This window comes from Pseudogymnoascus destructans (genome assembly GCF_001641265.1).
Source record: "Pseudogymnoascus destructans isolate 20631-21 unplaced genomic scaffold scaffold_6, whole genome shotgun sequence".
In the NCBI taxonomy this organism is placed as follows: Eukaryota; Fungi; Ascomycota; class Leotiomycetes; order Thelebolales; family Thelebolaceae; genus Pseudogymnoascus; species Pseudogymnoascus destructans.
The window spans coordinates 290,938-316,781 of record NW_020167525.1 but is presented as its reverse complement, the minus strand read 5'-3'; the positions used below and the strand labels follow the sequence as shown (position 1 = coordinate 316,781).

Sequence of the window (25,844 nt, the reverse complement as noted above, 5' to 3'; positions counted from 1 at the left end):
GGGAAAGGCTGAAGTCCAGGCTGAACATTGGTTATCCCGACCCGATCAACCTATCCCCTTTAGGTTAGCGCCCAATACGCCGGTACATGCCGTGAATCGCTAGCGCGAATTGAGCCAGAGGCAACACCAAAGCAACGATGCAAGGGTAGATCAAGCACTTTGGCCTCAATTTCTTGGTCCTTTGACCTCAACTTCTATCGATCTAGACAGGATCATTGTACCTCTGTCCATATCCACGGAGTGTAGTCACCATCATGTCTACGGCGAATTTCCTCGATCAGCACTTCTCCGACTCAGAGGATGAGGGTGATTTCAACCCGGCGCCCGCTGATTTGTCTGATGAGGAGGGCGCAGACAACGACAATAGTTCGCCAGCGCCACCGAAGAATCGAGGGAGCTCAGTGAGCAACAGGCAGCAAGAAGATAGTGACGAAGAGACATCGCCTGCGCGAAAGTCTAAATCGCGCAGTCGAACTCCGGGGGAGCGCGGTGATGACAATAACGATGAAGACAGTGGCGCTGGACAGGACGACGAAGATGAGGAAGAAGACGAGGATGAAGAAGAGGAAGAGGTCACAGTAAGTTACGGCCCTGCCTGACATTGTGCCAGCCTGTCGCGACGCGATATGGCTCAGTGCCCTTTCTGCTTACAGAACTAATTTGCTCCAAGGGTCACCGAAGAAAACGCAGAAGGGAACGGCGCAACCAGTTCCTCGATGTAGAGGCCGAAGTGGACGAAAGTGAAGACGAAAACGATGACGACGATGACGAGCTGAACGAACTCAAAGACAACTTCATCGCTGATACACACCCCGACGATGCCTTTGACCTCCCAGCTGGTGGCGATGCCGACGACAGGCGCCACCGTGAGCTCGATAGGAGACGAGAGATGGAATCCAGTCTCGACGCGGAGAAACAGGCTGAGATTCTGCGACAACGTTACGCCAAGACCAGGAGTGCGAAGCTCGGTGGGGATTCAGCGGTCGTTCCAAAGCGATTGCTGCTTCCCAGTGTCGACGATCCAAGCATCTGGGCTGTGAAGTGTAAAGAAGGCAAAGAGCGCGAAGTCGTATTTTCGATTACGAAGCGCCTAGAGGAGCGATTCGGCACGAAAGATGAGCTCTCTATTATATCCGCTTTTGAGCGCGCAAACGCAGCGGCGCCCATCAAAGGATACATTTACGTCGAAGCTCAGCGCCAGGCAGAGATTGAATCTGCTCTCGATGGCCTCATGAATGTCTATCCCCGGACGAAGATGCTACTGGTGGAGATCAAAGAGATGCCGGATTTGTTGAGAGTGTCAAAGACCGCCCCGCTGGAGCCGGGTGCATATGTACGCCTCAAGCGACCAGCAAAGTACGCCGGAGACCTTGCGCAGGTTGTCGATGTCACAGAAAACGGCTTAGAAGTGAGGGTCAGATTCGTGCCACGCCTTGACTACGGTCTACATGAGGATATGAACACTCCTGGTCTCGATGCGCAAGGCAAGCGAAAGCGTGCCAACGCTGGCCCAAGGCCGCCACCAAGGCTATTCAGCGATGTCGAAGCAAAGAAGCGACATGCCAGATACCTCACCGGCAACCCACAGACGAAAATTTGGAACTATATGGGCGACGAATATAATAATGGATACTGTGAGAAGGATGTTAAAATCCAGCAGATCCAGGTTAAAGATGTGAACCCAACGCTTGAAGAAGTCACAAGATTCGCATCTGGTGCAGATGATGGCACGGAGAATCTTGACCTGAATGCCCTGGCAGCAAGCTTGAAAGCTAGTACCGCAAACGCGTCCTACCTCCCTGGCGATATCATCGAGGTTTACGAGGGCGAGCAGAAGGGTGTTTTTGGTAAGGCGATAGCAATTCAGGCCGATATCGTTACCATGGCTGTAACGGATGGAGTACTCAAGGGCCAAACAATCGAGGTACCAACCAAGGGCCTCAGGAAGAGGTTTAGGCAGGGAGATCACGTCAAGGTTATTGGCGGAAGTCGCTTCCGGGATGAAGTGGGCATGGTCGTTAAGATCGTCCAGGACCGAGTTACGCTCTTAACCGACCAAGGCAACAACGAAGTTACGGTTTTCAGCAAAGACTTGCGAGAGTCTAGCGATTCCGGCGGTGCTGGTTCATTGGGTCAATTTGAACTTTGGGACCTTGTTCAGCTTGACCCAGCCACCGTCGCCTGTATCATCAAGGTTGACAGGGAGTCTCTGACTGTACTTGACCAAAACGAGCAGACCAGAACCGTTATGCCGTCACAGATTGCGAATAAATTGGAACGCCGAAAATTTGCCGTTGCCACTGATCGCAACGGATCTGAAGTCCGCACCGATGATGTTGTCAAGGAGATTGGCGATGGTGGCAGGCAAGGAAAGATCATGCACATCCACAGATCGTTCCTCTTCCTCCACCACAGCGCGGAGCAGAACGAGAATGCCGGAGTGTTCGTGGTGCGCACGACCAATATCGCAACTATCTCTGCAACTGGGGGCAGGATTATTGCGTCGGCTGGTCCAGATCTTTCGTCTATGAACCCCGCTATAAAACTAAACCCGCAGGGTGGAAATATGGACATGCCTCCGCCCAAATTTGTTGGCAGAGACAGATCAATTGGCCAAACTGTCACTATCAAGAAGGGTCCATACAAAGGACTTCTGGGTATTGTCAAGGAGACCACAGACACGACTGCACGTGTCGAACTCCATACCAAGAGCAAGACAGTCAATGTACCAAAGGATGCCCTTGCGTTCAAGGATCCAAGGACCGGTAATACGATCGACCCAAATTCACGAGGTGGGTACCGCGGCGGCGGCGGTGGATCAAGAGGAGGGCGTGGAGGCTTTGGCGGTGCTACTCCTTCTGGGAACGGCTGGGATGGTGGTCGTACACCCGGTGGGGCGGGCGGCAGCGACCGCACCCCTGCATGGGGACGAGGTATGTTCATTTGTACAATCCAATTGGTAGTCCCATACCAACGTATCTCACAGCCGCAGCATCGAATGGTGGTGGTCGAACTCCAGCATGGAAGGCAGCTGCAGACGCTGGTGGACGGACCCCAGCATGGCAAGACGGCTCGCGCACTGTCGCATATGGAGCTGGAAACCGCACTCCCGCATGGCAAGCTGGCGGGAAGACACCCGCCTACGGAGGTTTCGGCTCAGGCTCAGACGGTTTCGCAGCCGGTTCCAAGACGCCCGCCTATGGTAGTGGTGGCAGCGATGCCTGGGGCTCTGGTTCCAAAACGCCAGCGTACTCCTCGAACGAGCCCAGCAATACAAGCTCTTGGGGCGCAAACTCGTATGATGCTCCGACTCCGGGCGCGCAAGTCACGGCCCCGACGCCTGGTGGCTTAAATGCGCCGACTCCGGGCGCGTATAGTGCGCCTACGCCGGGTGCGAGTGGCGCTGCCAGTGCGCCGACACCTGCAGGGTGGGGAGGCGGAGGATGGGGCGGAGCGCCGGAGAATGCACCAACTCCTGGAGCATTGGCCGCGCCGACGCCGGGTGGATGGGGAGCGCCAACGCCTGGTGAATGGGGGGCGGATGGTGGTAATGAGGATGGGCCGAGGTATACTGACGAGTGAGGCGTCCGGTGCAGTGCTATGATATGGGAGGGTAAGGCCGAGCTGTCAGGCTGTCGGGGATTTAAATCTAAAGAGGTTCTAGGCGGATCTTGAGAATGGGGACTTGGTTTGTACATGTATTATAGAGATCGGGAGTTATACAAAATGCAGTCGGGCATCATTGCTGGCGTTTCAAACCATATCAGTAGAGCACAAATCCTGCGTGAAAACCTCGTAACTTTCGGTGATAGATTAACAGCTGTATACTACGCTAGCCTGCCCCTTTCTATAGCCTGCCCATCTCTTTATTACACAGGCAGGCCCTCATCATACCTCCCATAAATCACCCCAATTCCCTCGCCCACATCTCAACACTTCTCTTCAAAACCTCCAACTCCTCCATCTCATGCCAAAAATGACCCCCATTATTAACCTCCACGGCTCTGAACCTGCTCCCCCTCGCACCCTCCAACTTCTGCGTCCACCTCCTCATCCTACCAGCATTCGAAAAGGAATCCTTATTACCAAACACCACCAGCGTCTTGTTCTCCACAAACTTCACGTCCCCCGCGCTAAGTGCAGCGGTGCTAGCATGAGTCTCCTTCTTGTGGAACAAGAGGCTGGGTAAGAGCGATTTCGCAGACGTAGTGGTGAACACAGTCGCCAACCCACCAACCACGCCCTGTATGGGTGAGATGAGGAGGTATGCCGCGTCCATCTCACCAAACTGGAGAAGTGGCATAGGAGTCGCCGCTGCCGTCGCGGCCGCAGCTTCAGAGGCCTCTTCCGGACTCACCACCACGGATGCGCCGCCGGGGGTATCAATAGTAGCTGACGAGCTATTCGCGCGTCTCTCCGTCTGCGACGCTTGCCGGGATGGGGGAGGCGAGAAGCGGGGTCCGTCTAGACTCTTCCGCAAACTCCTAACTCGCTCCAGGCTCCTCCGGCCCCAGTCGCTGTTTTCTAGCCTGTCGAGACGCAAGCTCCTCCTGCCGTGGTGAGAGTCGAGACTCGTCCGGTGATGGGCATCTGATGTTTCGTCGCCGCCGACTCGTAGCCCTCCTGACATGTTCCTCGCAAGCTGGCGCCGTGTAGCTGCTTCCGAGGCGCGCTTGAGTCGCTCGGTGTGCAGGGTGTTCTGCTCCTCGGCGAGATGTTGCGCGCGGAGTCGTATTTCGGAGGCTGTGGTGCCAGGGAGGGGGGATTGGAAGGGCGTGAGGAGGGTGGACAGGGGCGGGAGCATGGTGGTTATGAGAGAGCCGTAGGAGTATCCCGCTAGGAGCAGGAGGGGTGTGTTGTCCACTGGTGCCGAGTCGCGGTTTGTGGACGCGCTGGAGGAAGTCGTGGGACAGGCTGGAGGCTCGGATACGGGGTTCGCGGGGAGTTGTGAGGGTATGGTACTTAGTTCGTAGGTGCCGGCATCAGGAACAGATCCGGCGGGAGACGCAGGTTCCAAGTCGAGGTGGTGCATGAAGGCCGCCATGAACCCAACCATGGAGTGGTAATCGCATACTTCCGGTTTCCCATTCCACGACGTCTTACCTTTGGAGGTAGCCGCACCACTGTCTAAGTCAGCACCTCTCCTAAAGTTTGATCCAACGCTTCAGCATATCAGCATACCGGAAGTTGAACAACCCCACCACGAAACCCTGCTTCAGCAGTGTTCCTGCGGTCTGCTGCACGATATAATCGTCGCAGCTCCCACCTAGCGGCGCATACGGATGTGCTATTATCGCCGCCTTCCTCCTTTTCGCAGTCCACCTGTGAGTGTCTGGGGCGCGAGCCTCCCCGTTCAGCTCGCGTCTAACCCTTTCTTCCTCACGTTGTTTTTCGTCATCGCCGGACCAGCTCCCCGAAGATGAGTCCGTGGATGCAGCGGGGTCGTATAAGGTGGTCGGGAAATAAACTCGGCAGTCGAGCACCGTCTCGTCCTTCAGCGAAGGAAGTGTCAAGCTCAGCGTGGGCTTGAGAACCATCCTGTCGCTTGTGGGGTCCGCTCGGTGGCGGTCGGGTCACCTTGGTGGGCACTGCCTCAGATCAGTCGCTAGGAGGCATTGAGCTGTAGATGTGGTAGAATCGATCGCCCATCAGCGGCGCGCATGCTTAGGGTCCCATGGAACTGGCGACTTGGTTTGTCGTCTTGATGAGGAGGGATTGTTGCGGGCGTCAGGCCGCGAATCGCGGGGCGGGAATCGCGGCCCGAGATAATCGTCGGTGTTCGCACCGACCACCCCGCAGGTGGTCGGCGAAAGCAAGTTGCACACCGCCAGATACTCGAGTAGTATTGGTATATAGATTCCAATACAACCACCATCGTAATAAATGTACCATGACTTTTGACTGTAAATGATAAGCTATTCCTAACGTCAAAATAAACCAGGATCTAAATTGTCCTCAAGATCAAGCTCATGGTCTACAAAAAAGCTATCGCTCTCCTCCACATCTAACCCACTGAATCTAATAAAACCAGTATCCTCATCTTCGTCTACTTGCGACTGTGAATAGCCCATTGTTGAAATTAGCTGGGAGGTAGCTTCTTCGCTCTGATTCTGAGCTAATTTCTCTGGGTCTTGAATTGGCTCAAGTAAATCAAGAGGAACCTCCTTATTTGCCTTTAACAGAATACTAACTTGGACGCTTTCTTGCCTGCTCAGCTTTGCGTGCTTCTACTCCACGCTTGTGGAGTGCCTTCTTGACTTTGCTCAGTGCAATCCGTAACCTATAATTTGCAGTCCGCTCCTGTGATTCCTTATGTTTTTTAGCCTTGTCTTCTTTCTTTTTCTGTGCGTCTCTTGCTGTTAACGGACCACTAGTTGTCTGAAGAACAGAGCGACTTCGGATCTTACGGATTTAAGGATCATCCTTATACAGAAATAATCCTTATTTTACAGCTAAAAAACTACGGGACCAGACTACCCATCCTTATACCGAGGATATCCTTATATCGAGGGATCCTTATATCCAGGTTCAACTGTACTATAATATTTAGGTTCGTTTAATAAAAGTTCATTTAAATATTAACTGGCTAACAAATCCATAACTTACACTTCTAAAAATTTATCTCAAGATATTGAAGCCAATGATCTTGTTTATTGCAGAACCAAGGTATTATTTAAACATATAAATAGCAGCAATGCAGTTTAGGAAGTTGAGCACCGTAGATGACTGTCCGTGGTTGGGTCCCAAACTTCAACATAATGTGATAGGGTATATATATGTAACTTGCATCGAGACGCCATGAATGACTAGTCCTATACAGAGTATCTGCCGGATTACTCAAAGACCTAATCAGGATGGCTGGCTAGCCATAGAAGCGATCACGCAAGATGTAAAGACACCAATAACTTTTTCCCCTTAATTACACGGAGCAATATAAATAGACGTAAGCCGCCAGCGTCACGACCTGCCTGTCTAGATCCAACATCTCCCCTCTAAATCCCCATGTTGAATCATTCCCCAATAACCTCCCTATCCGCCATCTCGCAGTGAAAGCCCAAAACCGACCTCCTATATGAGATCAAATTGCCCTTCACCCGCTCATGAAGAAAAATTCTCCCCACGAACCCCCTACCACCAACCCGCCTCGGCCACATCTATATGCCGACCAAAAGCTTAAACGTATAATAACCTCAGAGCCGCACACTCAACTACTACATCGCAGCTCAAGCGCTCGACCCCCTCACCTTCTCACTCTCCACCACAATCTCCGACGTCCCATGCTTCAAACACCTCCTCAACACCCACTCCTCCCACACCGCTCTCTGCTTCGCCGTCACGCGCGTCGTCGGCCCATCTATGCCCTCCTCCTCATCAAGCTCCTTCAATGTGGGACACGTACACAAGGATAACGGGATGGGCGTTGCGACGTGCGGCGGCGGGTCAGGGAAGTCGTTTTCGTCGCCGCTGATGTGCCCGTTTGTGTCGGCCTCGTTGTCGATTGAGGGTGCATGGTGCTCGCTGCGCTGGCTAATGCTATCCCACATGTCGTGGGCGTCGTCTGTGCTGGGAAGGTCGGAGGAGTCGTGGACGCCGTTTTCTAGGTCGTATTCGTGCTCCGTGTCTGTGGGTTCTATGCATGGGCCGTCCAGGGTGCTGTCGACGTCTGTGGTGACCTCGTTGTGGTCTTCCTGCTCGCTGGCTTCGGCGGATGCGTCGGAGCCGGAGGTTTGGTCGTAGTCCATGTCTGCCTCGTCGAAGTCGTCTTCGACATTGCTCCACGTCGAGTCTCTATCCGTAATATCAAATCCGGTTGGTGCTCTTAAATCAAAGTTGGCTGCGTAATCCGCATCCGAGAGACTCAACCATGTGAGTTTTGCTTCCTGCCGCAGGAATATGAGGACATCGCGCCAGCGGCTCCCGGGTTTCAGTAGTACGCCGCGAAGTCGCAATCCGCCTAGCATGTTCCGGTGTCGTCGGACAAGGTCGATAATTTCGACCGCATCGAGTCTCCATGACTCGAGCGAGATAACACGCAGTCTCGTGAGATTTTCATTCTGAAATACCTCCCCAAGTGGAATCGATGCTGGTCTTCCCCTAGGAAATCCTATATGAAGAGTCACGAGATTCGTAGCACAAGTAAGAATCGATTCAATAACGCCCGACAGTTGACCGAAGCTGGCCTGGAACTCATCCGGGTCCACAAATCGCGCCAATATGCACTCGAGGCGAGACGATATGCTCTGCACCCGTGCGCTGGGGATGCTCCGCAGCGAGATGGCGGTCTGGGCGTCTATCATGGGGAACGACAGTCGGCTAGCAGGTGATTGGGAGGAGAGCAGGGCGCTGCCTAGCGTTTTCACGCCATGGAGGTAGGCTGCAGTGCGACTGGGCTGCAGGACCGCCTCGAATACATTATTCTGCATAAAAGCGATGAACTGGGTGTCGATTTGGTTTTGCAGGCTCAGCAGCGACACATGCTGCAGCGAAGTGAAAGCGGCGAAGGCGCCGTCCAGGGTCTCCCGGTCGATCTTTGACTCGACGATGCTGACCTGCTCCTTCGCCTGCGCGATGAGCTGGTCGGGGACTCTCTTGCCATTCGCGATGGCCTCGCTGATGCGCTCAATGTGCGCCTGATCTGTAGGCACGGTTAGCCGGCACGCACAGCAGGAGACAAATGGTGCGCTACGCTATACCGTTGAAGAACAGCCTGGGCACCAGGTACGTGAATTTCTTGACCGCCGTGGCGAGATGTGGGTAGCGGGCTATATTTCTCAGTCTATTGAGGCCTGCCTCGTTGAAGCGCGTGGCCAGGGTCTTAAACTGATGCTGCAATCCAACCTCGGAGAAGCGTCTGCAGGTGAAGCGGAAGTTGCCTACCACCTCGGGCTCGCGCGGCAGCTGACTCTCGAATTTAAAGCTCACGACACTCATCCACGCGCGATGGTCAATATTGATGGGCCCGGGATCGGTGTCGACGGCACGAAGGATTACTAGGAGAACCTCGTCAGGAAGGTCTAGAATGCCAATCTGCCCCCGAGGAGCCATAACGTGTAATAAATTATGGATTTTGCCAAAGCTGGGGAAAATTCAATTTCAATACCAGGAGACCAGGTCATCTCAGACAGGTAACCAAGAATTGAGCGACAGGACCCTCGAAGGTCATACTTGCCGAGCTGCTAACTTTGCCAATCTGACTCTAGTGGCAACCCTCACCCTCGTGAGTGTGGCAGCACAGGGCAGAGAGGATAGAACGAGTGCATGAGAGGGCAGAAGAAACCTGAAGGCGTGTAAGGCGTGTGTGTCTGGTGTTTACCGTTCGTCCGTTTTGCAGCAGATCGTGTGGAGAAGGGGGTGGTTGTGGTTGTGGTAGTTGCGAAGGGGCGAAGAGGGGTCGTTTGAATTTCTGATGCACAGTAGTAGTAGTACGGCCGACAGCAGGAGAACCACTCAAAGGAATTTTTCGAAACTGCGAAAGTATGCAGAGTGCAGATACTATCTCGTCATAGGCTAAGCTGGGATACTGTGCATGAAGCATACGTGTGTTGGTCTTGGTGTAAGTGGTGTAGATGGCGATTCTGGCGAGTAAAGAGCACTGAATGGACGAGACATGCGAGGTCTTGGAGAAACCTCCAGCCGCTGAACAGCGTTTCTATCCTAGTCTCAACCACATTCTCGGGTCCGGGTAAGTCAGGTGATAAATGATACCCAATTTAGAAAATTGAGAGGGGAGAGCTGTGTCGACTGTGGGTGGGATTTGTTGTCTTTCAGAGCGTGTACTGGCCTGTTATTGCGAGGGGAGATGTTAAGAGATGAGGATTCGCTGGGGTTGGGCCACGTTGAAGCGCATGACGAAGAGTGCCCCCAATGTAGTAATGAGGCGTCGCTCAATCGGAAAGACTTTCCGAGAGTGTAGTGTGTACTATACTGAGGGATACTGTGTGTGGTCTATTATATGGTCAGTATGTGGTCTGTATGTACTATATATCCTCCTGCTCATGTACGGAGTATTATTGCACTATTCATAAGCATGCGCATGCCGAAGGATGGCGTGTCTAGTCTAGAGTGATGAGTTGCATCCTAGGGTCCTAGGGTCCTAGGGGATCCAAGGGGATCAACAAGAAGGAAGGGGAAAAACGAAAGGCTGCGTAAAACATGGAATATGGCAGGCAGGCAGGCACAGGCACAAGGGCTATAAAGTAGATTCCGTATAAGCACGCAATATCAAAAGCGAGTTGAAATCGGCTCGATATCGATGCCGTGTCTAACATATGATGTATGTACTGTACTATACTATATACTATAAGTGCAATACAGGGATATAGTTCAATACAATGCAATATAGTGTAATCCAGTATAGCAACCATAGGATCTGCAGTGGTGGAAGGAATCAGGATGGTGGTGTCGAACGCACGTTGTGGCACCAACCAGCCACTAACCGACAGCTCCAAGCGCCCGCCAACGCCCAACGCAAGCGCCAGGAGGGAAGCTAGGGAAAGATAGACAGCGAGATCAACGCCCAGTGGCTTGTGTGGTTGGCGAATCTCGGGTCTTTCTCCTGTCTAATTCCGGAGCGCGAGAAGGATTTGCATTCCAATTACTGGAAAGCCGGCCGGTCTCCTTTGGCGCATGAAGCGCCTGCGAAGCAGCGCGTAGGCGTAAACTCGGCCGTATGAAGAGATGCAGTCGCACTTGCCCCGTAGAACACACACTTCAGCGAATTGATCACACCGCTCCGTTGCAGCAGACGGTCGGGATATCCCAGTACGGACTTTTGTGCGTGAGCTAGGTTACATGATGATATGCTCTACATACAGTACTCTACCTACTCCTACCAAGGCAGTACTCATTACTCTACTCTACTAAGGTACTGGATTATATGCACAGCACAGCACAGCATAGCAAGTAAACTCGTCGCGTCGTCGTTTTCAACCACCGGCATCCAAATCTCATGCATTCCAGCAATATAACCTTACCGCCCCAGGCATAGGGGCCAGCCACGTTCCGTGTCCAGCTCATCCCGCTCATCCCCATCGACCCCGACCAGGTCCCAGGTCCCAGGTCCCAGGTCCCAATCCAACTCCATCCTGGAGCTACCAACACCGTATGCGACCAAGGGCCGACTCCATCCATGTCCCTGGCTCGCGCCGCGCGCGGCTCGGGACGCAATCGGCGGGCAGTGCCTCGTATCCTGGCCATTTCATTCCCACATACTGTACTATGATACTGTAATGTAGGTATGTTATGCATCCTTACCGCTTGTCCACTGCAGAATCTAGCAAGACACTGTGCGCCAGTGATGCTGTGCACCACCCACCAACCAACCCACCAGCCGGCGATCAGAAAAGGCCTGTCGTGGTGAAATGGACCCCCACATGTCGCACAGATGGCCGGTGCTTATGATACTCATACAAGGGAGGGGTTTGGGGCGAAAAAGGAAACACACACCGTTATGAAACCGTCGTATTATATAGGCCAATGACTTTCTTATCGATATACGGAGGAGTACTCCGTAGCAGTGCTCGATACTCATGCCGCCTAAGAGTCTGGAGGAGGACTGTGTATGCCAAAGGATTGATTTCTTGACGAACTTACCCTTATTTCTTTAGTTCTTTAGAAACAGAGATATTAACTTCAACTGCTGGCATGATTCCTAGCCTAGACATAGGGTTGTCTCTAGACTTTCCCCCGCACCCCTCATCGCTTACTAATCACACTATGCCCCTCCAACCCCAACCAATCAGAAGCTAAACTTAGCTACCGACAGCCTCGGAGCAATTACCATTCGGCCCCGCCTGGCTGGATTAACATCCATTAAACTAATCTTGCCTTCCTTTTATCACTTTTTAAGATCAACCCACAGCATACAACCATCTCACCAAACAAACTCCAAACACACCATGTCCACCTCCTCCGCCCCCTCACTACTCCTCCTCCCACCCCCCCCACAATCTCTAGACCGCGCGTCCCTAAAAGCAGCATACCTCCCCGCCTTCACAGCCGCCCTATGCGAGTTAGCATCCGCCCGCGTGAGCCCCATCGCCGTGCTAGACATCGCCGTCCCATGGCCAGCACTGCGCGAGAAGCCAAGGTCGCATTTATTCAAAGAGACGCAGCATTTACTAGCAGAGCTATACAGTCTCATTTCCGTCGTCTGCGCACAGAAGAGTATCGACCTCGATTGTCCGGGGGGGATAGATCCGAGGGTGCTGCTGGTTGAATACGACTCCTCTCAACCACCCAGCAGCCAGGGAGGTAGCAAACCCGTCATCGCCGCAGGGGGGCCGATCATAGACCTCCAAACCGTCGCTCTAACACGTCGAACATGGACCCTCATCTTCACCGTCGACGGCGAACAAGGCCAACAGGTCTTCCACCACTACTCCACCCTCGCAAACGCCCACTCCACCCCCCTCCGCGGCCACATCCGCACCGTCCCCGGCGGAACAACCGTCGTCGTCGCCCAAACCACCACCCAGCACAACTCCCCCCCGCCCTCTCATCCCTCAGCAAAAACACACGCTGTTGTCGCGGTAGGGGGGACGTTCGACCACCTCCACGCGGGGCACAAACTCCTCCTCACCGCTACGGCGTTGATGCTGCAACCCCCCCTCCACACGTCACAGTCACACCGCCGCCTAATCATAGGCATCACAGGCGACGAGCTCCTCAAGAACAAGAAGTACGCTGAGCAGCTCGAGAGCTGGAAACGGCGCGAGGAAGGTGTGGTTAACTTCCTCCTCCCTCTCCTCTCCTTCACCACCCTCTCCAGCTCCGAAGACATCACACGCACCCCCTTCGGTACCCCCGTCGTCAACGGCCGCGGCGTCTCAACCCACCTCAAGTCCGCAAACCTCACAATAGAGTGCGTAGAGATCCAAGACCCCTTCGGTCCAACCATCACAGACGCCTCCGTCTCCGCGCTCGTCGTCTCGGGGGAAACCCGCGATGGCGGGGCGGCGGTGAATACCAAGCGTGAGGAGAAGGGGTGGGAGGCGCTGGAGGTGTTTGAGATTGATGTTTTGGATTCCGGGGAGGACGCTGGGGGGGGAGGGGAGGGGGCGGAGGGGTTTGCGGCGAAGATTAGTAGTACGGCGATTAGGAGGAGGAGGGCGGAGGAGAGTGGGAAGGCGTCGTTGTGACGGGCGGGGTAGAGACAAGGGGAGAAGGGGGGTGGGGGGGAGCGCGGGTCACTGTGACGGGATGGGGATAGCATCACTAGGATGTGTGGGGGAACAGAACTTTGATTTCGTGCGTCCTCACAATATATCCGTACGTACGTACGCCAACATTTCAAACCCGGGCTCACACTCAAGCTCCCAAAAACGCCATGCAAGCTATGCTCCTCCTTTCCATCTACCCCCCCCCCCCCCATTTTCCCTCCAGCAGCAGTCCCCCGAAATCAAAACTTAACCCCCCAAATCCCCCTCCCCCCGCTAACCCCAAGCGTATCACTCCCATCTTTCCCCAACGCACTATTAGGCGCCCAACTCAAATTCCCAACCTCATAATCACACCTCCAGCTCGCCGTCGGGCTTCTCAAATTATCCCCCCCACCAGCTCCAGGCGCAACACCATTAACCCCCTGCTGCTGTTGCTGGGTCGGATTCGCATTAAGCAGATCCCACACGAGCACTAGACTATCATCCGCGCCACTCGCGAGCGTGCCGCGGCGTGAGGGACTCCATTCGATGCAATTTATCGCTGCGGAGTGGCCGTGGAGTTCAAGGAGGGCTTGGCCGGGCTGGCGGACGTCGAGGATGCGGATGATTTTGGAGTCTTGGGAGAAGGTGGCGAGGAGGTGGGTGTCGTGTGGGGAGGCGGCGAGGCGGAGGAGGGGGGGGGCGTAGGCCATGGTTTGTTGGGCGAGGGTGGGGGAGATGCGGCCGGATGGGGTGTTGTGGTCTGGACGGTGTTAGGTTAGTGGTTGTTGGGAGGGGAAAGGGGAGGGTGGAGGAAGCGAGGTGGGGGGGGGAATACCTTTATCATCCTTGGCGGTTGGCTCGTAGATAATGGTACTGTGTTCTAGACTGCGTAAATCGAACATACGGACGCTGCCGTCGGCGCCGCAGCTTACGAAGACCTCAACGCTGTTGGCGCAGAAGCGGACATCGAAGACTTCTTTGTCGTGGGCGATTAGCTGGGTCTTGGCGGTCAGGGTGGGGATGTCCCAGATGGTACAGGTGGTGTCGATGCTCGAGGTGATGATGAGGGATGGAGAGACGGTGTTCCAGTCCAGGGATGTAAGTGGAGCTGTGTGCTCGGGCGTCTTTGAGTTGGAGAGCAGAGCTAGTGGGGTAAGCTTGCTGGGAGGCTGGGACTGTCCGTGGTTCGAAGAGCGGGTGATGGAGTTGGAGTGGCTTGACATGGAAATATCTGCTGGGAGAGACCATAGTCGGAGGTGGTCGCCCGATGTCGCCAGGAGATCCGTCGACTGCTTTTGGGAAGATGGCGGCTCCCAGAGCAAGCGTGTGACGGGGTATGAATGAGTCGCCTCTGCGATTTTCGAGAATTCGAGGCCATATTGGGGGGCGGATGACGAGTACGGCTCTGGCGACGAAGGCTTGATCGACGTTTCGAGGATTTGTATCTACAAAAGAACGTTAGCACAAGAAGCAGAAGCAGGACAGGACACGGTAGACTTACAAAGTTATGCCCATCCTCAAGGTAACTTCCTACAGCAACCTTCCCAGCATCATTATTGTGCGACGGCCATTTACACCAATCAAACGCGTAAATCGCCCACGGCGCCAGGTAATTGCTATTAGTCGGCACCGCATTCGCGCCGTCATAAGAATACGGATTGGCGCCCGGCAGCGCCGCATCCGACAGCGTCGAGTCCGCGCGCGGTCTGATATCCGCAAGCCCAAGCGGCGTATTCGACACGTTCCTCTGCTGTCCCGGCGCGTACTTCAGCGAGCTCGGGGTCGAGAACTGCGAGAGCTCCGACTCGCCGCCAGGCGTAGTCGTGTACGGCTGGTACTGCTGTCCATCGTACCCCATCGACGGGCTGGATCGCGAGTAGTTGTGCGAGAGGTTCTGGTTCGAGCGCAGCGGCGTCGCGAAAGGATCGGCCGGCATCGTGCTCTGCAGCGCGGGCACGGCGGGGGTGCTGTTCGAGGAGAGGGTAGGCAGCCTGCTGGCTCCTCCGCTCTGGAGCGGGCCGGGGAGGTTGCTCTGGTAGTTTGTGGTCTCGGGCGTGGCCTGCTCGAGGTTTATACGCGGTGCTCCTGCGGGACCGTAGTCGCGTGGTGAGAGGCGACCCTTCTGGGCAGCAGCAGCGGCGGTGTCCGCGTCGCCAATGTCCAGCTCGTCGGGGTGTCGCGCGTAGGCTTGCTGTCGCCGCGGTGTCCCGAAGTGTTGTTGCGCGTTGTTGGGAGCGGCAGGGTTCGACATCATGGCGTTCGGGGGGGTGTGATTGGGAGTTTGGGCGGCGGGTTGGGCTGGTGCCACATTGAAGGTGTGGGAGGAGGCTGTGGGGGAGGAGCGATAGGGACTGGCTGGTGGTGGAGCTGCAGGAGCTGTGGCTGTAGCCGCCGCAGTGGTTCGAGTACTGGCAGATGGCGTTGCCACGGAGCCTAGAACTTGCGCAGCTTGGAGTAGACTTGCTGTTGCGCTTGGGACATTCTGTTGCGCTGAAGAAGAAGCAGTTGAAGAGCTGGACCTATGATGTCCACCGAACAAGGGCATTCTCAAGAAGATCAGAGGGAGAGGGAGAGAGCACAGGTCGGCGAGAGGACGGGAGAAGGGGAAGGGAGGCTGAATGGACGTTCGGCAGCGGCGCTTATGGCAGGGCGGTTTGTAGTGTTCGGCGGTGTTGGCTTATGTAATATTTAAACTCACTCCTTGTTCCCCCAGGGGTGTCTCTAGTGATTGATTGTGTAAGATGTTTATGCCTGAGATGCCTGAGATGCCTGAGATGCCTGAGATGCCTGAGATGCCTGAGATGCCTGAGGAATAAACGACCCGCCCAAGAAACCCCCATACTCTTAACAAGCCGTCCCTTCTGAATCACAACAAGACAACAGACTCTTTCTTCTCTTCTCCAATGCTCCATAAGTCATAAATTGGAACCACTTCATCCTTAATGATCTTTTAGGATGCAATCACAGCGTACGGCGTACTCAAGAGCCGTTGAATAACCTAACGATTGTCTCGAGGGTTGGAACAACACGGGACACACCCTACGATCACGAGACACGTGAAAGGGTTCATAGTCAGGAATGCATACATTTATTACTCAACAGTTATGAGCCTGGAGCACATCGAGGTCGCATTTTAAACTCTTCGAACATCGTACAGACCTCAAACCCCCTCCTAGGAGTTGATCACCATCATAATGGCGACCCTACAGAAGGTGGGGGTGGTCCTTGTCATACTGACATTCGTTGCACTCAGTTTGCTATCAAACTCAAGAGCAAACTTAGAAATCTCCTCCTCAAACATACAAGTTACTATACATATTTTGGCTTGTCACACCAACAACAAGAGCAATACTACTCAACAATTGCTACAACCCTCTATGATTCATTACACATCATTGCTCCTTAGTTACTGGGCCGATATGACCACATAGCAAATCTCTACAACCCTCTATGATTCATTACATGACATCACTCCTTAGTTACTGGGCTAATACTACACATGACATATCTCTATCAACTAGAGGCCTAGGAACATGAACGATAGCTCCAAAAGCTTCTACAAGCGTCTATGATCCATTACATGTCATCGCTCCTTAGTTACCCACAAGATTGGTTAAGTTATGACATGATTTGTCTATAGGGGTACTCTGACCTTGGACCTCCTTTCACTTCCTATAGGCTAGGAACCTAGGAGATGGTTCTATGGGATTCTCTTACGTTGACTACAATTACCAAGCCTGGTTAGTCATGGAAAGTCTTGGAAAATGAGAGAAATACACTCCTGTAGCATAAATAGGATTGCCCTTTCCTTTATGTTGCATCTGTTCTATGACCTGGAGCTTCATCTTGCATTAATGTAAGGCCTGGGTGTAGGCATAACCAGCCGTGGATTAGAGGAACAGTATGAGCCATATAGGACTCAGCTCCTATTTTCCCATATTCCTTCTCCCAAAATAGTATAGGACCCTTTCCAAGACCACCTGAGAAGCAGCCCCAGAACATCCAACCTCTAGGGATTGTTAGTAAATCCTATAGTAAATAGGAGTCTCTTACCTTCTCCGTTGTACTCTATCTACAACACACGTATCATCCCACATTTCCCCTGCTTTTCGAGTAACCCACGTACGAGTATGGCGGCCTCCCGTTAACCACATCTCGTCAGTCCAAAGTATCCTATTCCAATCATTCTGTAGCCAATCTGTAATGGTGGGTGTACCAGATGTGAGAATCTAGCCACCCAAGGAAGGGGATGATATTTACTAAGACAACACACTGTCTTAGGAAACAGAGCCAAAGGGTTGTAGCTTAGACTATTCCACAATGCAGCAATCAGGTGTATGATGTAGTGAAGTGGTTTATGTAATGGTGGGTGCACCAGATGTGAGAATCTAGCCACCCAAGGAAGGGATGATTTTACTAAGACAACACACTGTCTTAGGAAACAGAGCCAAAGGGTTGTAGCTTAGACTATTCCACAACGCAGCAATTAGGTGTGTGATGTAGTGAAGTGGTTCAGACAAGTTGCAACAAATGTTGAGTCTGGGAACTCAGGGGTAAGTCAGATGTTAACACCTCACTGACTTTTCAGAAACAAGGAGTAACAAGATGAATGCTTGGAAGCTTGTAAAAGACGTGGAAGTATGTGATAGTCGATTTACTGTATTGCCTGATTGCCCTTTCTTAAGGAAAGGGCAATCCTATTTATGCTAAAGGAGTGTAGTTCTCTCATTTTCCAAGACTTTCCATGACTAACCAGGCTTGGTAAATGTATTAGAAATCAAGTGCGACCCACAACTAGCTTGATAATCATGTAGTGAACGTAAGAGAATCCCATAGAACCATCTCTTGGGTTCCTAGCCTATAGGAAGTGAAAAGGAGGTCCAAGGTCAGAGTACCTATAGATAAATTATGTCATAACTTAACCAATCTTGTGGGTAACTAAGGAGCGATGACGTGTAATGAATCATAGAGGGTTGTAGAAGCTTCTAGAGCTATCGTTCATGTTCCTAGGCCTCTAGTTGGTAGAGATATGCCATGTGGTAGTATTGGCCCACCCCCTTAAGGAGGAGATTTTCTTAATAACTTGTTCAATGAGTGTCCAAATGATATGCCGTGATGTATGTAGCATAAACAGATGTAGTAGAAGAGTTTGCAGCAATCGTTGAGTAGTATTGCTTCTGTTGTTGGTGTGATAAGCCAAGATATGTATGGTGACTTGTAGGTTTGAGGAGGAGATTTCTAAGTTTGCTCTTGGGTTTGATAGCAAACTGAGTGCAACGAATGTCAGTATGACATGATCCCCCTTTTAAGGAAGTTTGTTGGCTGTCTGCTTGCCCTTTAGCCAGGTGGCTTTCTTAGAAAGTAATTCTAGAATGAGCTTAGATGCATTTTTTAGATTTCTCTTAGGCTCCCAAGTGTTGTCACTTGTAGGATAGCCTTTCCACTTAACGAGGAAGTAGTCCTGACCTCTAAGTGTCTTTTTGTCAAGGATAGACTCTACTTCATATTCTGGTTGATCCAAGATCAGAACAGGAGGTGGAGGAGACTGAAGTGGTCATCAAAGGAACTTTCTTGTGCCTTAGACAAGAGAGATGCATGGAACACATTATGGATAGTCCAAGTAGGTGGTAATGCAAGCTCGAAAGCATTCTTGCCAATAGTCCTTGTGATCTTAAAAGGTCCAAGTCTTTTAGTATCAAGTTTGTCTGAAGGTCTAGTAGTTGTGATATGTCTTCTAGACAAAAAGACTTGATCACCAACTTTGAATTGTGGTGCAACCAACCCCCTGTTAAAGGCCTGAGCCTGCTCGTCTTGTGCACGCTGTATTTGAACCTTGAGATAGTCCTGGAGGCCCTTAAGGTAGATGATTCTTTCAGTAGCAGAAGGGTTTTTGAAATTTTCAGGACAATTCAGTTCTGCCACTTCAAACCTAGGGTGATAACCATAGTTTGCATAGAAAGGTGTCTCTTTTGTGGTGTTAGAGACTGTGTTGTTGTAAGCAAATTCTGCAAGATGGAGAAGATCTGCCCAGTTGTCTTGAGCATAGTTTGTATAAATTCTTAGATATTGTTCAATAACAGAGTTGACTCTCTCTGTCTGGCCATCTGTTTGAGGGTGATAAGCTGTAGAGAAGCGTTGTTCCATGTTTAAGAGTTTAGAGACGTAAAAAAAGTTTGAAGTGAAAACTGCTCCCCTATCTGAGATCCAGTGTCCAGGAATTCCATGATATTTAAAGACCACCTTGAGGAATAGCCACGCAAGTTCAGAAGCTGTGATAGTCTCATTGCAAGGCTCAAAGTGTGCCATTTTTGTGAGCCTTTCTACCACCACAAGGATAGAGTCATAAGGGGTAGCACCCCCTTTTGGGATAGAAGGAGGCAACTTGACTATAAAGTCAATGGATATGGAGTCCCATGGGCGTTCTGGTATAGGTAGAGGCTGCAAGAGGCCATAGGGCTTTTGCCGTGTAGGTTTGTTCAAGTTGCAAGTAGTGCAAGAAGATATATAGTCTTGAAGAGTAGTCCTTAGATTAGGCCAGTAGAACTTTCTTGTTAGAAGTTCATAAGTTTTTGCAAAGCCAAAGTGCCCTGCAGCTGGAGCATCATGGAACTGCTGTAGGAGGTGTAGCTGTAATCGTTTATCCCTTGGGACATAGATATAGCTCTTGAATAAGAGAAGTCCTTGCTGATTTTTTGAGAAATTTTGTAGTCCAACTTTCTCAAGAGAGGAACCTTTCTTCTGGAGGTATTCCAAAGTTCTTTTGGCAAAGGGATCGTGGTTGTAAGCATCTTTGAATGCTTTAATAAGTGTTGCTGAGGGTGTATAGTCTTTAAAGGTCTCTGGTTCCTGAGAAGAGGTAATGGGGGCAACTTGGTCTTGAGGGGATAAGTTTACCCCTAAGTCCTCTGTAGTACTAGGGTTGCTTAAAGATGCTGCTATCAGCTTTGCTGAGCCTAGCAGAGCCTTTGTATTGCTAGTTTTAGCAGAATCTTGGTAGTCATGTCTTCTTGAGAGGAGATCTGCTCTTTGATTCTTGGCCCCTGAGACATGTTTTATAACAAAGTCAAAACCTCCTAGTTGTTCAGACCACCTTGCTTGTCGTCTATTGAGCTGTTTAGTAGTTGTAAAGGTCAAGAGGTTTGAATGGTCACTGTAAATAGTGATAGGATAGTTTGCCCCTTCAAGGTAGCATCTCCAATGCTTTAGAGAACATACTATGGCAAGCAGTTCCTTGTCTGTAATGGGATAGTTTTGTTCGGCTGCTGATAGCTTTCTTGAGTAAAATGCCACAGGCTGTAGCTCTTCTTGTTTGTCTTTTGGAACTTGGTATAAGATTCCAGAAATAGCAAAATCTGAGGCATCTGTCTCAAGAGTGGCAAGTTTCAAGGGGTTAAAGTGTAGTAACATTTTCCCTTCTTTGAATTCTCCTTTAAGAGCATCGAAAGCATCTTGCTGTGTCTTATCCCAGTGATACAAAGTGTCCTTGTGAAGTAATTGAGTAAGGGGTAAAGCCAAGGATGTATATCTTGGTATAAACCTCCTGTAATAGTTGGCAAACCCAAGGAAAGACTGAACCTCTTTAATGCTGGAAGGAATAGGCCACGTTTGTACTGCTTTTGTCTTTTCAGGGTCCATCTGAATGCCTTCTGTTGAAATTCTATGTCCTAAGAAATCAACTTGAGACATATGGAAAAGACATTTCTCAAGTTTGCAAAAGAGTTGTGCTTGAGATAGCTTCTCTAAGACTTCTCTAACATGTAGAACATGCTCTTGAGTGTCTAAAGAGTATATAAGAATGTCGTCTAAGTAGACAACAACAAAGATATCCAAGTAAGGTCTTAGAAAGAAGCAGGTGCATTGGCAAGCCCAAAAGGCATTATCTGGTATTCAAAATGATCATAGCGTGTTCTGAATGCTGTCTTCCACTCATCACCTTCTTTGATGCGTATCAGGTTATAAGCTCCCCTGAGATCTAACTTGGTAAAGATCCTTGCTGAAGAGAGCCTATCCATGAGCTCAGGGATAAGGGGTAAAGCATCTCTGTTTTTAACAGTGACTGCATTAAGGCCCCTATAATCAACACAGAGATGCAAGGAGCCATATTTCTTCTTGACAAAGAGAATGGGAGCTCCTGCTGGTGAGGAAGAAGGTCTGATAAAACCAGAACTAAGGTTCTCATCTAGGTATTCTCTGAGAGTTTTCAGCTCTAATTCAGATAGAGAGTAGATAGGGCCGTAGGGAGGCATTGAGCCTTCTGCGAGTGGTATCTCATGGTCATAAGGCTGGTGCTTTGGCAGAATTGATGCCTTTGCCTTGTCAAAAAGATGTTGGTAGTCTTGGTATGCTAAAGGCAAAATGACCTCCTGAGATGATTTCTCCAAATCTGAAGTAGTTGCTATCTCCAGGACAGGTTGGAAAGGTTTAACCCATATCAGAGATGATATATCGTCCATAGTTTGGTCAAAATCCTTGATCTGGGACAAGTTTGAATCTTGGACCTGAATAGGGGTAACTGAGGCTTGAAGGGTTTTTTCAGTATTGAGCTCAGGATTTGAGCTAAACCCAAGCGATAAATGCTTCCAATTGATAGTTGGATCATGCCTTTGAATCCTTGGAAGACCTAGGATGACTGGGTACTTCATTGGTATAACATCTAAAGAGATGGTGTCTGAAAATGTTGATTTTCCTAGGGGAATCTCAAGTTTGAGTACTGGGGTGTTGCAGGTAATGGAACCTGAACTGATAGGAGTTCCATCAATGACTCGGAGCAACTCTGGAGTGCGTTTGGGAATTGTAGGTAACTGGTGTGTCAAGATGAGGTCTTGAGATATAAAGTTGCCTGTTGCCCCTGAGTCTATCATAGCCCTTGTAGACAACACCTGTTGTTTGAAATGGAGTTGAATAGGGATTAACAGGTGTGTGAGACTCTGAGAAAGCACCATCGACACATCTTTGTTGTCTAGGGGAGAAGTTATAGTCTCAGTTGAAGTTGTGCCTGCTAGGGATTTTTCAAGTTTTTCAGGAATAGCAGCTGTGACTGTGTCTGAGGCTGCTATATGTTTTGAATCAGCATTCCCCCGTGCTGAATAGCACTGCTGAATTCTGTGTCCCCCTTTGCCACAGTATAAACAAAGGTTGTTGTCCATTCTGTGTTTTCTTTCTTGAGGAGTAAGTTTACCCCTTTTCAGTTTTTGAGGGCTTCTTGTAGGCTGAGTCCTTAGCAGTTGGTGTAGAGGTGTAATTGTTGAAATTTCTTGTTGGATGCCAGTCTTGGTTCTTCTCCTTTCTTCTTTCAAAAAGCCTATCATCAAGTCTGACAGCTTTCTCTATATGCGTTTGAAGTGTTGTAGGGCGTTCTTCTTTGCTGAGTTCATCCTTAATAGAGCTCTTGAGCCCTTGGTAGTAAGTGAAGACTAAGGCTTCTTCATTCCAAGTCAAGTGAGAAGTGATTCTCCTAAATTCTGTTGTATACTGAGCAGCAGAGGTCTTTTGACATAGCTTCTGTAGCTCTCTTTCTGCTGTAGCAGTTTCGTTGATGTCTCCAAAGGTCCTGGTAAGTTCCTCTTGAAACTGGTCATAAGAGGTAATCAAAGGTGTAGTGGTATTTTGGTTGTTGCCACTAAGTCTTCTAAGATATGGCTCAAAGAAGTTGAATGCAGATCCACGGAGGTAGCTGGCAGCGAAATATATCTTCTGAATGTCTGAGGTGGACTGATGAGGCCTGAGGGTGAAGTAGATGTCCAGTTGCATAAGAAATCCCTTCAACTTCCTCCTGTCTCCATGGTATAAATCTGGTGTTTGCACTTTAGGAAGTGCACCTGGGGTACCGGACATATCCAGAGGAGCTGTGGGAAGCTCTGTATGATGTGTCTGAGTTGAAGATTGTGTTGCTGAAGTGTTGGCTTGAAAGGTGTTTTCCAAATTCTCAAGTTTGTTTGCTATAGTTTGTATAAAGGCAAACAGTTTTTGCATCTTCTGTTCAGCAGTAGTTGTAGGAGCTTGGTCGTCCTCTATTGTAGTATCGAAGTGCTGCTATAGAAATAGTTGAAGCTTGAAGCAGACAAGGTGTAATGGTGGGTGCACCAGATGTGAGAATCTAGCCACCCAAGGATGGGGATTATTTTACTAAGACAACACACTGTCTTAGGAAACAGAGCCAAAGGGTCATAGCTTAGACTATTCCACAACGCAATCAGGTGTATGATGTAGTGGAGTGGTTTAGACAAGTTGTACAAATGTTGAGTCTGAGAACTCAGGGATAAGTCAGAGGTTAGCACCTCACTGACTTTTCAGAAACAAGGAGTAACAAGATCAATGCTTGGAAGCTTGGAAAAGATGTGGAAGTATGTGATAGTCGATTTACTGTATTGTCTGCTTGCCCTTTCTTAAGGAAAGGGCAATCCTATTTATGCTAAAGGAGTGTAGTTCTCTCATTTTCCAAGACTTTCCATGACTAACCAGGCTTGGTAACTGTAGTCGACGTAAGAGAATCCCATAGAACCATCTCTTAGGTTCCTAGCCTATAGGAAGTGAAAGGAGGTCCAAGGTCAGAGTACCCCTATAGACAAATCATGTCATAACTTAACCAATCTTGTGGGTAACTAAGGAGCGATGACATGTAATGGATCATAGACGCTTGTAGAAGCTTTTGGAACTATCGTTCATGTTCCTAGGCCTCTAGTTGATAGAGATATGTCATGTGTAGTATTAGCCCAGTAACTAAGGAGTGATGTCATGTACTGAATCATAGAGGGTTGTAGAGATATGCTATGTGGTTATTTGGTGCCATGGATATCGCTTGAGAGGCCTATCATAGTGTTGAATACTGTTACGGTGGAGATATTGTACTGGGCAACTAGTCCTGGACTGGTCTGGCGAGAGCATCATATGGCCCACAAATCACCCATGTAAAATTAGGCCAGCACCCTATCAAAGAGTGCCACAACCGTCTAAAAAAATGGGCCGTCGCCCGTAAGGTATACATTGGGTTTGGCGGCAGCGAGGTGGCACCAGCTAGTATGTGGGTTTTACAGGGGTTTTACAGGGGGGGTCGCAGATCGTACTGCTTACGGCATGCAATCATGCAATTACGGCTGAAAACCTCTAAATCACCAACAGCAACGCTGCATTACATATTCGCTCATGCCGCCTACTCGGATCCCTGTCAAGCCTACCTTGGCAGCTCAGACTACCTCCCCACGTTTAGCTCGGCTTGGATGTGTCCCGTCGCATTACCTACCTTAGGGGGGCCGGGCCTTTTTTCGTGACCATTGGATAGGATTAATCGTATAAAAGGGTCATAGAGTGACCCACACTGTCTTATGTAGCCAATAATTTGGCTACAAAAGGGCTTAGTGGTATGATATTTTGATGCTAAGCTGATACTAGTAGTATTTCTGGAAGGTGATATTCCCGCCAATAAGTGTTCCTATAGGAATACGCTTCTGACATAATATACGTACTGAAATAGTATTAATAGTAGTAATAAAATAGAAGCCCACATAAGAGGCTACTGTTAGAGTTAAAAAATCCAATACACATATAACAGAGTTAACGTAACGTATGGGGTAGTCGGACATATGGGGTAGTCGGACAAAAAGTTTATTCTACTCTAGTTGACCGAGTCCTACGTGCCACACACTCCTCCAATTCCAATTCTGGGTCACTTGAATCGTTCTCTACCTCTTCCTCTTCAACTTCCTCATCTACTTCTTCAATTGGCCATTTGCGTGGCCTTCCACGTGGTCTTTTCTCGGTTGACTTCAACTCTGCCTCCCGGACAATTTTCAACACTTCCTCGGTACTGAATACAAATTCGCCTTGCAACTTAATTCTCTTGCCCGTAGTTCTTTTCTTTCGTGTCTCAAGTATCTCTTTGTACTCTTTTACCTCCTTCCGAAGGATGCTGAGTTCAGCATTCTGACTTTCAACCAGCCTAGTCATTCTCTTGGCATAGCGTCGAGTTGGTGAAGCAGGAGAGTCACAAGTTGCCATACTTGAATTAAATACTAAATTTGCATGCCTTAGTTCAGTTCCATCTGGAGGAGAACTTCGGAGTATTGAGAGATCCAGAGTAGTGATATTGGTTGAGTTTTGAGGAGTGCGAGGTGGTTCGGTTGGTGGAAGTGGAAGGTTAGCCAGAACTCTTTCTGGGAGAAAGGGTATTAAACCTGCTGCCCTCCACCCACTTCTAATGTTTTGAGGTATAAGACCCTTCTCTCGAATACACCGGAAGATTTCAACCCAGTGGGAGCGCTGGATTCGCTTTATTCCTGCTCGAGTATACCGATCTACTTCCTGAGCATGAAATCGCTTAAGAGGTCCATACACCCCAACATCAAGTGGTTGGAGTAGATGAGAGCAATGAGGCGGTAGAATAAGAAGGTCGATGTCATTCTCAATGCACAGTGCAATCATATCGCCAGTAATCGTCGTAACCAACTTTTCGCTTCGCTCAAGGTTGGAGGAAGCGATCCGCGCGCACGAGAAATGGAGGGGAAGCGAAGTGCGCGCACGAGAAAAATTGTAGTCCTAAGTACCTCCCTATAGTAAATTGTATGTAAAGGTACAAAATTTCACCATTTTAAAAAATTATCATTTCCTCATTCCCATGATCACTCCCATTCCCGCTCCCATTTCCACTCCCATTCTCATATTCGCCCTCACTTTCAAGGGTTTCTGGATCAGGAATTGGGACCTCTA

General features: G+C 50.2%; 5 protein-coding genes across 5 annotated transcripts; 2 read left to right on the top strand and 3 right to left on the bottom strand.

Moving 5' to 3' along the window:
- Positions 1-126: 126 nt before the first annotated feature.
- SPT5 (transcription elongation factor) lies at positions 127-3,751 on the top strand. Its single transcript, XM_024466925.1, has 3 exons — positions 127-578; positions 671-2,933; positions 2,987-3,751. The coding sequence occupies exons 1-3, from the start codon at positions 255-257 to the stop codon at positions 3,580-3,582; spliced, it is 3,183 nt and encodes a 1,060-aa protein (XP_024325902.1). The 5' UTR covers positions 127-254; the 3' UTR covers positions 3,583-3,751.
- Positions 3,752-3,762: 11 nt separating this feature from the next.
- Positions 3,763-5,751, bottom strand: VC83_03276 (uncharacterized protein). Its single transcript, XM_024466924.1, has 2 exons — positions 5,182-5,751; positions 3,763-5,123 (listed from the first exon to the last, which is right to left on the bottom strand). Exons 1-2 carry the CDS (start codon positions 5,535-5,537, stop codon positions 3,905-3,907), a joined length of 1,575 nt encoding a protein of 524 aa, XP_024325903.1. The 5' UTR covers positions 5,538-5,751; the 3' UTR covers positions 3,763-3,904.
- A 1,016-nt stretch (positions 5,752-6,767) lies between these two features.
- VC83_03275 (uncharacterized protein) lies at positions 6,768-10,252 on the bottom strand. The gene is made up of 2 exons (XM_024466923.1): positions 8,694-10,252; positions 6,768-8,635 (listed from the first exon to the last, which is right to left on the bottom strand). Exons 1-2 carry the CDS (start codon positions 9,043-9,045, stop codon positions 7,224-7,226), a joined length of 1,764 nt encoding a protein of 587 aa, XP_024325904.1. The 5' UTR covers positions 9,046-10,252; the 3' UTR covers positions 6,768-7,223.
- Positions 10,253-11,784: 1,532 nt separating this feature from the next.
- VC83_03274 (uncharacterized protein) lies at positions 11,785-13,356 on the top strand. Its single transcript, XM_024466922.1, has one exon. It carries the CDS (start codon positions 11,898-11,900, stop codon positions 13,137-13,139), a length of 1,242 nt encoding a protein of 413 aa, XP_024325905.1. The 5' UTR covers positions 11,785-11,897; the 3' UTR covers positions 13,140-13,356.
- Positions 13,357-13,399: 43 nt separating this feature from the next.
- Positions 13,400-15,752, bottom strand: VC83_03273 (uncharacterized protein; the record flags this gene model as incomplete). The annotated part of the gene is made up of 3 exons (XM_024466921.1): positions 14,644-15,752; positions 13,978-14,587; positions 13,400-13,902 (listed from the first exon to the last, which is right to left on the bottom strand). The coding sequence occupies exons 1-3, from the start codon at positions 15,685-15,687 to the stop codon at positions 13,400-13,402; spliced, it is 2,157 nt and encodes a 718-aa protein (XP_024325898.1). The 5' UTR covers positions 15,688-15,752.
- Positions 15,753-25,844: the final 10,092 nt, after the last annotated feature.